The sequence below is a fragment of the Cydia amplana genome, chromosome Z (genome assembly GCF_948474715.1).
Source record: "Cydia amplana chromosome Z, ilCydAmpl1.1, whole genome shotgun sequence".
Classification (NCBI taxonomy): Eukaryota; Metazoa; Arthropoda; class Insecta; order Lepidoptera; family Tortricidae; genus Cydia; species Cydia amplana.
This window is the reverse complement of record NC_086096.1, coordinates 17,511,924-17,525,310: the sequence shown is the minus strand read 5'-3', so window position 1 is coordinate 17,525,310 and position 13,387 is coordinate 17,511,924. Positions and strand designations below refer to the sequence as shown.

The 13,387-nt window shown below is 43.2% G+C and overlaps 1 protein-coding gene across 1 annotated transcript in view; it reads right to left on the bottom strand.

The window, feature by feature from the left end:
• LOC134661831 (intermembrane lipid transfer protein VPS13B) overlaps positions 1-13,387 on the bottom strand; it is a 62,216-nt gene that overhangs the window by 48,580 nt on the left and 249 nt on the right. The window contains exons 2-15 of the mRNA XM_063518028.1: positions 12,835-12,960; positions 11,503-11,680; positions 11,025-11,088; positions 10,301-10,485; positions 9,710-9,848; positions 8,318-8,517; positions 7,250-7,428; positions 6,134-6,316; positions 5,536-5,691; positions 4,974-5,134; positions 2,151-2,281; positions 1,597-1,810; positions 1,012-1,244; positions 562-693 (exon numbers count right to left, since the gene is read on the bottom strand). Of these exons, the coding sequence (XP_063374098.1) occupies positions 562-693; positions 1,012-1,244; positions 1,597-1,810; positions 2,151-2,281; positions 4,974-5,134; positions 5,536-5,691; positions 6,134-6,316; positions 7,250-7,428; positions 8,318-8,517; positions 9,710-9,848; positions 10,301-10,485; positions 11,025-11,088; positions 11,503-11,680; positions 12,835-12,921 (2,242 nt within the window). The 5' untranslated portion in view covers positions 12,922-12,960. The remainder of the gene's footprint in view (positions 1-561; positions 694-1,011; positions 1,245-1,596; positions 1,811-2,150; positions 2,282-4,973; positions 5,135-5,535; positions 5,692-6,133; positions 6,317-7,249; positions 7,429-8,317; positions 8,518-9,709; positions 9,849-10,300; positions 10,486-11,024; positions 11,089-11,502; positions 11,681-12,834; positions 12,961-13,387) is intronic.

Sequence of the window (13,387 nt, the reverse complement as noted above, 5' to 3'; positions counted from 1 at the left end):
AACGGGACCCTATTACTAAGACTCCGCTGTCCGTCCGTCCGTCCGTCCGTCTGTCACCAGGCTGTATCTCACGAACCGTGATAGCTAGACAGTTGAAATGTTCACAGATGATGTATTTCTGTTGCCGCTATAACAACAAATACTAAAAACAGAATAAAATAAAGATTTATGTGGGCCTCCCATACAACAAACTTGATTTTTGACCGAAGTTAAGCAACGTCGGGCGGGGTCAGTACTTGGATGGGTGACCGTTTTTTTTGCTTGTTTTGCTCTATTTTTTGTTGATGGTGCGGAACCCTCCGTGCGCGAGTCCGACTCGCACTTGGCCGGTTTTTAACTGTTAGTAACTCTGGCCGACGATAAATATCCGCGAGCTATTGATCGTTACTAGACCACGTCAAAGGTTTCCTAAAAACGATATTTAATGATCGAGGGGTAAAACGGATTAAAGACCCTGCACAGGTAGATGAGCCATGCATTAAATGTATAATACAATTAATCGCCAACAAACTGCCCTCATTTTGACGACAATATAACTTATGTTTATATTTTTGTCGTTACCTTCGTCGCTGAGTGCGTCTTTGACTAGCCAAGTGTGTCGCAGCACCTGAGAAGGCCGCTGGTCGATGAGCGACTGCAACACGTGCCAGGCCGCCTGCAGCCGCGCCGCGGATCCGCATGTGTTCATTTCATCTTCAATGTTAAATTGTACTTTACATAATATGTTTCCAAGCGGTCTAGCATAGTTGCGTTCTCGCACGCGAGTCCATACTTGAAGTCGCGCAAGATGTATGGAGTTGCGCGCGCGAAAGCAGCAACTCATGCTAGACCGCCAGAAACTTCCATTTGACACAAATTACAATAACAAATGAAACACAGAGAATACTATTTTCAATAAACGATTTGCAGGACTCTCTCTCTCATTTGCAGGACCTTGTATTTCCTATTCGTCTCAGATTTATTCATTCCAGTTTTAGAACCGATCTGAAAAAGGGGTACGAGGAAACATACGTATTTTGATATTGTAGCTGGTGTGGACGGTCTCCTTGTTGGCGAACATCTCGGGATGCCGCAGCAGGTGCAGCACTAGGCGCAGGTCGGCGCGCGCCACGGGCCGCGACCGGCCGTCCGCGAGCCGGCACAGGCGCGCCTCGACGGCGGCGAGCGTGGCGGTCACGTGCAGCCGCGCGCCTTGCCACAGCGGACCCTCCTCTTTAGGCATTTGGCAGGCCGCGGAACACACTCTAAAACACAATTTGGAGTTATGAAAACAATACTATGTTAGTTATATTACGGTAAAGGTGACGAGTAACATCGGTAATTGTATTTAATTTCATTATGTCTGCGTTTATGATCAAATATTAAAATGATAACTAGATTCTGTTCTTGAAATATTCTGTATAAAATACGTTTAACAATTTCCCAGGCGCAGGTAGGTATAAAAAAATGATAAATAACCTTATCTTAAGACACACTGCCTGCGCCTATATTGAGATGATCGGCGACTGTTCTTTTTTCGTTATAAACCTTTGCAGGTTTTTTGACAAAACATTACCGTCACTAACAAAAATGTTAAACAAGTGTCTAGTATATTACCTATGTGGATAAAGTGGTCCCGTCACAATCAGCTTCACTTCTGGTGATTCAATATCTAACACCAGCGATGGTGAGGTCTGTTTTTCCGACAGAGAATGATCCCAGGGAAGGACGCGTAGGCGCCACCCCCGCATCACTAAGAAGGTCCTACGCTGAGGTATGTTGGCGTCCAACGCCTCACATTCTTCTACTGTAAGTGTTCTCATAGGTACATCTGTGACAGTAAAAGGAGGTTCGATAAGTAAAGTTGTAGTTAGACTCTTAAGCCCACACAGTATAGAAGTGGCAACACAACCGAATCACATTGTATTGCAATTGTTATAGTCGCATCCACTCTCATCGCGAACTACGCGCTACGAGCGTATGCGATATCACGTTTTTTCCCGTTTGTAGCCAAAAACGCCTACTAACAGAGAACCCGACTAGCGATAATTGTATGATGAATTCAATGACGCGTCAGACACAAAATGAGTAGTGTAGGTTTTATACAATTGATATCAGAATTACAGGACATTTTAGCAAGTTCATTTTTGTCGTTATCGACCCCTTTTTACCTGGAACTGGGATTGACGGCAGATCTTGGAAAATTTGTTGAATAGCTGATATCCGATGAAGAAGGCCCATTCCAAGATAAATGTCCATTGGCTCCAGAATTATTTTCAATTTGTTCTCCTCTTGCCAATCGCTGAAACCAGAATATATGTAAGTCAATCAAACCTACACAAACACCACAGTTAGGTATGTTTTCCTTTTTATAAATTGTTGATTTAGCGGCACAAATGATATTTGAAAGATTGGCCTTAAAGAAACCTACGGTAATGTATACATACTTACGGTAACTTTAAACTTACATAAGGTAATGATTCTGAGTTTTATTCATTGAAACAAGGATGTACTTAACTCTATGACAATATGACTGATTGACAGTGCTGATTGATGGTTACAATAGTAGTTTATGCAACAGTGATATAATAAGGGTTCTTAAAATTCAAGGGTCGAAGAAGAAAAAAAAAAAAAAAAAAAAAAGTTATTATTAAAACAAAAAGAGATTATTAAAAAAAAAGAGTTATTATTAAAAAAAAGAGTTGTTATTTAAAATAAATTGAGTTATTATTTAAAAAAAAAAGAGTTATTATTTAAAAAAAAAAGAGTTATTATTGTAAATGAAAACATACCTCTTTCAATCAAGATGATCGGAACTTGTATCTTTAAAAAAAATAAAGCAGTTGTATTATACTCATAAGATGACTGCTAGTAGTCATCTTATGAGCCTATAGACAAAGCATTCAAATGACATTGCTTTAGATATCACTGTCAGTCATTTAATTGACACATTTGAGTGCTGGAGTAGAAAAAAATTATTATGACTGCAACTATACCAACGCATAATCTTAAGCAGCAGCAGAATCACGGGCGACAGCGCCCGCCACACCTGGTCAGTCGTCCTCTTCTATCCAGCTCGGTGTGACGGAGACGGGACATCCTCTGTAACCTACCTGTACTGGAAGTCGACGGGCGGGCTCTCGTACGGGTTGGTGTCGTCGGGCGGGGAGCGTGTGTGCGAGTAGCGCAGCAGGATCACGAGCGACAGGGCCCGCCACAGCTGGTCGGTAGTCCTCTTCTATCCAGCTCGGTGTGACGGAGACGGGACATCCTCTGTAACCTACCTGTACTGGAAGTCGACGGGCGGGCTCTCGTACGGGTTGGTGTCGTCGGGCGGGGAGCGTGTGTGCGAGTAGCGCAGCAGGATCACGGGCGACAGGGCCCGCCACAGCTGGTCGGTAGTCCTCTTCTATCCAGCTCGGTGTGACGGAGACGGGACATCCTCTGTAACCTACCTGTACTGGAAGTCGACGGGCGGGCTCTCGTACGGGTTGGTGTCGTCGGGCGGGGAGCGTGTGTGCGAGTAGCGCAGCAGGATCACGAGCGACAGGGCCCGCCACAGCTGGTCGGTAGTCCTCTTCTATCCAGCTCGGTGTGACGGAGACGGGACATCCTCTGTAACCTACCTGTACTGGAAGTCGACGGGCGGGCTCTCGTACGGGTTGGTGTCGTCGGGCGGGGAGCGTGTGTGCGAGTAGCGCAGCAGGATCACGGGCGACAGGGCCCGCCACAGCTGGTCGGTAGTCCTCTTCTATCCAGCTCGGTGTGACGGAGACGGGACATCCTCTGTAACCTACCTGTACTGGAAGTCGACGGGCGGGCTCTCGTACGGGTTGGTGTCGTCGGGCGGGGAGCGTGTGTGCGAGTAGCGCAGCAGGATCACGAGCGACAGGGCCCGCCACAGCTGGTCGGTAGTCCTCTTCTATCCAGCTCGGTGTGACGGAGACGGGACATCCTCTGTAACCTACCTGTACTGGAAGTCGACGGGCGGGCTCTCGTACGGGTTGGTGTCGTCGGGCGGGGAGCGTGTGTGCGAGTAGCGCAGCAGGATCACGGGCGACAGGGCCCGCCACAGCTGGTCGGTAGTCTTCTTCTATCCAGCTCGGTGTGACGGAGACGGGACATCCTCTGTAACCTACCTGTACTGGAAGTCGACGGGCGGGCTCTCGTACGGGTTGGTGTCGTCGGGCGGGGAGCGTGTGTGCGAGTAGCGCAGCAGGATCACGGGCGACAGGGCCCGCCACAGCTGGTCGGTAGTCCTCTTCTATCCAGCTCGGTGTGACGGAGACGGGACATCCTCTGTAACCTACCTGTACTGGAAGTGGACGGGCGGGCTCTCGTACGGGTTGGTGTCGTCGGGCGGGGAGCGTGTGTGCGAGTAGCGCAGCAGGATCACGGGCGACAGGGCCCGCCACAGCTGGTCGGTAGTCCTCTTCTATCCAGCTCGGTGTGACGGAGACGGGACATCCTCTGTAACCTACCTGTACTGGAAGTCGACGGGCGGGCTCTCGTACGGGTTGGTGTCGTCGGGCGGGGAGCGTGTGTGCGAGTAGCGCAGCAGGATCACGGGCGACAGGGCCCGCCACAGCTGGTCGGTAGTCCTCTTCTATCCAGCTCGGTGTGACGGAGACGGGACATCCTCTGTAACCTACCTGTACTGGAAGTCGACGGGCGGGCTCTCGTACGGGTTGGTGTCGTCGGGCGGGGAGCGTGTGTGCGAGTAGCGCAGCAGGATCACGGGCGACAGGGCCCGCCACAGCTGGTCGGTAGTCCTCTTCTATCCAGCTCGGTGTGACGGAGACGGGACATCCTCTGTAACCTACCTGTACTGGAAGTCGACGGGCGGGCTCTCGTACGGGTTGGTGTCGTCGGGCGGGGAGCGTGTGTGCCAGTAGCGCAGCAGGATCACGAGCGACAGGGCCCGCCACAGCTGGTCGGTAGTCCTCTTCTATCCAGCTCGGTGTGACGGAGACGGGACATCCTCTGTAACCTACCTGTACTGGAAGTCGACGGGCGGGCTCTCGTACGGGTTGGTGTCGTCGGGCGGGGAGCGTGTGTGCGAGTAGCGCAGCAGGATCACGGGCGACAGAGCCCGCCACAGCTCGTCGGTCGCGTCGTCCTCGTCTATGCTGCTCAATTTCAGCTCAGCAGACGACTGGTCGAAAATAGCATGTAAGTATTTCTTTTGTACTTTTTATCAATATCATTGTAAAGTTGTAACACTACTTGGATTTTGTGTTATTTCATATAAACATATCGACTGACACCCCATTTTTCCTATTCGGCTCTGTAGTTTCCTACTATGCGGTGAAACCAGGGTGAAACATACATAACAAGACTACAATCATATATGCACACGATACAAAAATCATAATTTGTCCTTTGCCGTTATCGGCCAAAAAAACTGACAATACAAATTAAGGCTAAGCTCTTTTATACTTTAAAGCAAAATTCCGCATAGCTGTGTAGAAGTAAAATATTTCGGACATATTTCTAAAGCAGTTTTTTTTTTCATTTTATGTCTAATTCATTCACAACCATGGACAATGTACTCACTTCAGTCGGGTCGGATGTTTCACTGTAAACCTCCTCCGCCGCTTCCGCAGTCTCAACCTTACAATCCAAGGTTTCAAAATTGTCAGGCCAACTCCACGGCTCCTTGTCGTCTTCAGAACTTCTCTTCTCCAAATATATTGTAGGCTCGTCATTAATCTGGGGAAAGATATATCAACTAAATATGACGCTATTTTCCTTATAATATGACGTGAAACTTGTCAAATTATAAGGTAAATAGCTCACCCCCGCCGAGCTCTGGTAATAAACATAGTTTTCACAAAAACCATTTGACTCGGCTATGAAAAACGCTTCGCTATTTGTTAATTTACAGATGTATTGCGGTCGACAAGGCCAGCGTTGAACGACATAGCTTGAGGCGTTTTTATAACCTTCGGGATAAAACTCTTTGGCGATTTTCACATTGGATGTGGATCCGCACGCCGCTCCGGTATGCCGAGATTACTATATTTATTTATTTCTTTATTTAGAAACAAACAGTCTCTTATAGTAATAAATTATTATAATGCAGGGTTATCAGACTATAATATGCGAGTGGCGCTGTGATATCCGCGTATTAGCGCAAGTGAAATGAACTAACAGCGTTAAGTTCCTGGTGTCCGCAGATGCACTTGCCGCGCGACAACAGGCGCAGCTGGCGCACGCCCACGCGCACGCGCAGCGTGGTCGGCGCGCACAGCGCCGCGCGCGCCGCTGCGTGATACGCGCTAAGCTCCATCACGCCGCGGGCACGCTTGCGCGCGCTGCCCTCTGCTTCCATCACCTGAAAAGAACAGTAATCCTTATTCCTGTAATAGTTATTTGTTTTACAAGGGGGCAAGCCGGGCAAGGTCATTGTTTACCCGAAAAAGCGAAAGATTCTAATATCGATAAGTGCAATCTTGAGCATTGCGAGGGTTTCAAGGCAAGGGTTAAACAAATTTTGCCCCCCAGTGAAACACAAAATGTTTCACCACACAACGCAAGGACAATACAACTTAACTGTAAAATGTCAAACAAAATCAAACCAAATCCATTCGGAATTAAAGTATTTAAGTATAATAGGCTACATGACTAATTTTCATTTATGGTATCAATCGATCGGGTTTGTTTTTAGGATCAAATGTCTACATGGGACCCATTGCATTAAAGTAACACAAAAGTTACAAATTGTAGTCAAAGGCCGACAGCCGCACTTCACTCGCGAAACGCCCTATACAAAACGGCAAGGGAACGTCAAGTCAAGGTCTCTGGGAGCCCATCTTGTAGTATGGACAAAACAAGAAAATTGCGTTTTTGTCGGTGAAATATTGCGTTTATGTATATAGTTGCCATACAATATTTTTTTGGATGAAATGTAAGGAATCGAATGGTACCCTTACTTTTATCGTTTTTGGAAGTTAAAAAAAACTTAAATTTTGATTCTTTCAGGTCCTGTATTTTTGTAATTTTTCAATATTTTATTTTAATATCCACATTATTGTGATAAATTGCTCGTTTGCTGTCTATTTTACTAGATTTTGTTACAAAATTCAACATGTGTCATCATCCCTATTCACGGCAGTTTAAATTATACTTGGTCAACCAGATCTTGACAGTAGAAAAAGGCGGCAAATTTGAAAAATGTAGGCGCGAATCGTTCCATAGAAAATTTGAATTTCGCGCCTTTTTTTACTGACAAGATTTGGTTGACCAGCTATAGATTAGATTGACTTGCCTTAAACACTAAAGACACGTGGTCTAAGTAGCCGCTGAACAGGACCGGGATGGGCGTCGGAGGCACCGCGGCCTCTTCCACGCCGCCCTCCTTGTCTACCCACGTGGGCAGCCACGACCACGCCCACTCCGACCAGCTCTCGGTCCGGACCGGCTCCGCCGCGTTCGACGTCGAACCACCTGCACGGATACAGTCAACATACGATTTGAATTCATTATTCTAATCACGTGTCACATAAGTAGGTAAGGTATATAGAGTTATAGCGTTTTTTTAACTATGTACTTACCTGCACCCTGCACGACTAGGGTATATAGGAATAATTCGTCGGATATTGATTTAACCTTTTGAACGCCAAACGGCGCACCCATTTGCCGTGCCACTGACGCCACGGGGGTAAAATTTAGTTTTGTGAATAAATAATGCCAATCTAAAAGTGGGGTGTTTTTCAGTAGATTTTCATCAAAAAACGATCGACGGCAAATGCCGTCTTTGGCGTCGTTGTCACGATTTTGCGTTGACGTCAATTGCCGTCTGTGGCGTTCAAAAGGTTAAATCAATGTTCTGATCAGTTTAGGTCACTGTGTTAGTAAAACAATCACATTCTACCTAAGTATAATAAAGATTCAAACGAAGCGTTTTACATTTATGTACCTAAACGTACTCAACGTACGTACGTGTCAGAGGAATCTACTATTCCTCGTGTGTTAAAATGTTTAATGTTTATTATATAGTGTTTATATTATGGTCAGACAATGATCAGACATTAATTGACTCAATGTGGTAAAACGTTGATGGCCATATAATTGAACGACCTCACGGCCAATGTGGTTGGCAACTGTCAAAGGTTTGCATAGATGGCGCCATCATAGCTTGCCCCTTTTTCTATGAGATTTGGCTTAAAGGCCAGGCATCCAGGGCATTAAAAAAATTGACACAATTCTAGGGATTGACAGGGTAGCTATGATGGCGCCATCTGCTAAATACTTCGACCGGCCAACCTCATTTGACAAGCTGGGTTGTCAAATGGGGTTGGCCGGTCGACACGACATGTACTGTACGATTACATACCCTGTGGTGCGGCTGAATTCATCGCATTCTGTTTGGGCGGCGGCGGGGAGGTGTTGACTTGGGTCTGGCGCTCTCGCAGCAGCCGCAGCAGCAGCGTGAGTTGTTCGCTGCTCACCCCCCACGCCAGCTTGGACGACCGCAGCTGGACGGTGAGGCAGGACGCTCGGCGGGTGTTGGCCGATACCAGTCGGGTGAGAATTCTGGACAATCAATTACCGTTAGTATTTACTAGTAGTTCGCCCCGAACTGAGAACTCGCGGTTCGCTAAAATGTTAAATCATTATTTTAAAATTGTAAATTTAAAAACTATACCTATTATAAATGTGTAAGCCGAGCACTTTCATTTGATACCAAACTCGACCATACTTTCTTGCAAAAAAGATGACCAGAATAGCAAGACCCCTCACAAATAGCTTTTTAGCCTTCTAAGCTCTTCTAGCTCAATAACCCCTTGATCGAGCCTGCTCATAATTTAATGACTAAAATATAATGTCCTCAACTACACGTTTACCCAATTTCATTTAAATTAGAACAAATTTACGTAAGTTATTGTGTATCAAACTATCCTCTGATAGTTCAGCTTAAAAACATCGAAATGCCGGGGCGTGCCCCTAGCCAGACGTGTGCTCCAAGTTGAATGTAAGAACTTCACTTCGCTTCGCTCGCTCGTTCGATTATTGCCTTTGCTTTTGCTCAAAAGATTATTTTAAACTAATTATTTTAAATGCGAAAGTGTGTCTGTGTAGCTGTCTGGTCTGTTACCTCTTCACACTTAAACCGCTGAACCGATTTAGTTGAAATTTGACATAGAGATAGTTTGATTCCCGGGGAAGGACATAGGATAGTTTTTATGTCGGAAATCATGCCTGAAGAGAGTGCAAAGGGGGGTGGAATTACAAGAGTCAATGAAATGCCTAATAATTGAAGTAAGCGATGCGCAAATTGAATTATTGCTATTAGCATTATCCAGGCACTATACTTTAGCTGCTGTCACTAATTCCACGCTAAGCTAGCGTATTGAAATTTTAAAAGCTTAAAAGCTAGTAGTATTGAAATTTTCAGGGTGTGCATTTTTACCCGTAAGTCGTCCCGTATCACTACATAGTATAAAACAAAGTCCCTTCCCGCTGTCTGTCTTGTCTGTATGCTTAGATCTTTATAACTACGCAACGGATTTCGATGCGGTTTTTTTAATAGATAGAGTGTTTTCAAGAGGCCTTCCTCTTTTATGTATAATTTGTTAACCCGTGCGAAGCCGGGGCGGGTCGCTAGTAATAAATAAAATTAGAAAAAAATTAAGCAATACCATATCTTTTGGATATTGTATTTTGAGTTATACGAAACCCTCCGGTTCTAGTGCTATAATACCTAATATTAGGTTCTTGGGCGTACCTGAAGTCCAGCTGGCAGCGGTACAGCAAAGGTTCCTGGTAGAACCGTATCTTGCCGTCGGAATCCGCCCGGTCCAGGCAGAGCGTTAAGTCGTCCAGCCGCATTAGCCGCCTCACCACAGGCTCATTCTGATCGATGTCTGAAATACAAATAAATTGTTTAAAAAAGAGTACAGTATTTGTTGGCAGGCCTTCAATAACAAGTAAGTATTAATGTTTATTTAGATAAACTAGGAACAGCCATAGAGTACTAAAAGTCATTAAAACTACAAAATAGTTTATCCACATTTGTGCTAAATTTGGCACCCATTCAGCATTTTTGTGCTTCAAACTTGGTGAAATAGGTTACCAGTTAAGGATAATATCCAATCCAACTCACCTAAGCTTCAAGATCGTACAGCAAACTGTCACCATAAGAGCTAGCTAGCTAGCTAGCTAAGGCATGACGTTGCTTTGACATGTCGCAATTTTCGACCTTCATGCATTGCCAATGTCTAACAACATTTCAATGGAATGGGTAGGGATTTAAATTGTCGACACCCATGCGCAGAGTTAGCTTTGTCAGACTCTCTACGTGTTTCGTGATGCGTACCAGCAAAAGCAGGCGCCCAGTTCACGCCGGCGCTCTCGACGCACAGATGCTTCACGTTGAGCGACAGCACGATGTCGTCCTGCACGTACTTCACGATGAGGTGGTGCACGCGCAGCGAGATGTTGCTCACGATGCGCCGCACCAGCGCCTGCATGTAGCCCGGCGGGGCCTCCACCAATGTCGACCTGTCAAACTTGTTCTTCCTCATTCTGTTCATAGTACAAACTGAATAGTACTTACCTACTGTTCTGGAAATGTATGTACAGTAATCATCTAAAATATTGATACAATACGTCTACTATTGCCCTTATATTTTTGACGCTTTGCCTATGACGTTATTTTAGACCTTGCCTGTATGGCATCTTCAGTCAGCAATTAGCATCAAATAAATAGTGGAACCAAAGTGGCCAAATTAAATCGCATCACACCTTTATTGCCATAGAAATATTCCGATATACATATTTGGCCAATTATCCCCTTTCTAATATGTTTCTAAATGTGCAATAAGAGTCGCACAAAAATATGTTGTCGTTTTTTTTTTACTGCAACATATTGTTGATAAGTTTAACAACTTTTTGCGTTTGTGTATCAAAGCTAAAGGATATGAAGATCATTTTGTTTTAGTTAAATGGTAAGGTAAAAAGTACATTCGTAAAAAAAATGCAAGCAAAGTTTTAGGCGACCCATTCATAATAACGTAAGGCTTAAAAAGCGTTTGTTTTACCTAGGGGGCTCTGCAGGAAGAGTTTCTTCTGACGCTGCCGGCGGATGAAGACTTAGAACGCATTCTAAAAAAAATGACATGAAAACAGACAGTAGAAAAACAATGTTATGCATTAACAGATCAAATGATAGGTCTACTCTGTTAAACTGAGGCGGTAGGTAAGAAGTTATTATGGTCAGCTATGGTCTGATTGAAGGCTTGTCTTAACTAATCAAAACTCAACTATATTCTACTAGAAAGACAGAACATCCAACAATACAATAATGACATGGTCAATAGTGATATTGAATGGAATAGTTTGCAAATAAATACAGACATTATAAATTTTATGCATGAATGATTAGTCAAGGTTTGCTTATAAACCACATATACCTAATAAATACAAAGGCCAAATATACAAATAGTACAAAACAATTATCAATAGCCAGTTAAAATTTTAAGTAAATATTAATACACTACTATAAACAAAATAATTTACCTATAGTATCTATTGTCACCACAATAGGCTCCGACATGATCTTAGTCCAGGGAACTTGTATAAGTAGTTCATGAATCCGCCCTGATACCAGGGTGAATGGCAGGGCAACCTCATTTTGCAAAACATCTGCTTTAAGCACCAAGTTGTGTAGCGCCACACCACCACCCCACAGGGATACCTGTCAGCCAGAAATATACAATACCTACAATATCTACTAAGTACTTTTTAAGGCAATACTGACTGTGAGTGAGTGAGTAATTAGAAACATATTTACATCAAATATATAAAAGATTGACAAATATAGAGGCAAGTATTCAGTATATAACACAAACTTATAATTAATATAACAATAATTATCACTACACCTTATAAAACAATGTCCCTCACCACGTCTGTCTGTCTATATGTCCGTATGTTTGTGAAAAACTCAAAAACTTCTTAATGGATTTTCTTGTTTTTTTTTTAAAGTAACGAAGGTTTAGGTGCATAATTTGTTAAGGTTTTGTGTTACCCGTGCAAAGCCGGGTGGGGTCACAAGTAATGTATTATAAGTTATAACAATTTATGATAATTAAAAGGTTTATTGTGAGAAGCCCCATGGTTATAATTTCTTCTCTTCCACTAATTTGGTTATTTCATAATATTCTTTTTTTAATAAATGCTTCTTTAAGTGTCTTTCGAATATATTGTTGTTTTCCTCTGATTTGATAAAATGGATAATACTGATACCTAGCAATTGTTTGTCCCATAATATTTATGTAAAAATACATATTATTATGAGGGTTTAGGAATTAGACCACCACCCTCACACCTCCCATAAGCCCAAGACAGGGATGAGAGGAGGAAAAGTGAGGAGGCTTCCACCCAGCAATGGGATCTGCAGTCAGCCCCAAAACAAAGTTAAAAAAAAATACTAACCCAACACTATGATCTCAAAGACTTCCCTAAGATGCTAGAACGCAATAATAACAACCGTCCGAGAGGTCGTCAGTATAAGCTGGTGTCTCGCAGGTCCTACAATAATCCTCATAGACACTTCTTTAGCAACAGAGTGGTCAAAGCTTGGAACAAACTCCCAGAAGACGTAGTATCGGCCCAAAGTGTCAATGAGTTCAAGAACAAATTAGATAAGCACAACGCAAATTCTACTCAACACGGAAAACTCTGTTGATGACTCTGGATACAGGCATTATCAGTTATTTCAACTGCCTGCCTGCTTTATAGATAATAAATAAATAAATAATAACAACCTGACTGTAGAACAAATGTAGCTTTAATAATAATAAGTTTGAAGACAAATAAAGAGAAAAACATATTATTATACAAACTTACTTGTGCATCAGCTGGCTTGAAGTCTCGTACATATTTGTCAACATAGCTTAACAAGATTGGTGTCACATATGACTCAATTTTAAACATTTTGCATGTTACTGCGGCAACGTTTCAGGATCACAGTGGCTGTTAAATCAAATAGGAAAATTATATTGCCTAGAATACAACTCACTAATATACAAATACAAAACAAACAAATACAAATAATTTATTGAGACAAGTATAGTACAGTGGTTGCTCTTAAAGACTAATAATTTATAAAGACAAGTGATTTACAAATGCCTGAACTAGGATTCCCTGTGTTTCAGGCAGCAAAGGACAATATTAATTATAAAGAAATAATGAAGATCAAAATATTATACTATATTGCCAACAAGTGTCTGTAACTTATTTATGAAAGTCGATGATTGGGCATTTAAAATGTAGGTATTTTGAACCTAATTTGACATTCTTACAAAATATAAATAAAAATATAGGGTACCTATGTCGTATAACTAAAATAAGAAAAGAATATTTAGTATATTCTGTGTACTTCAATATTAATTTCTAAATG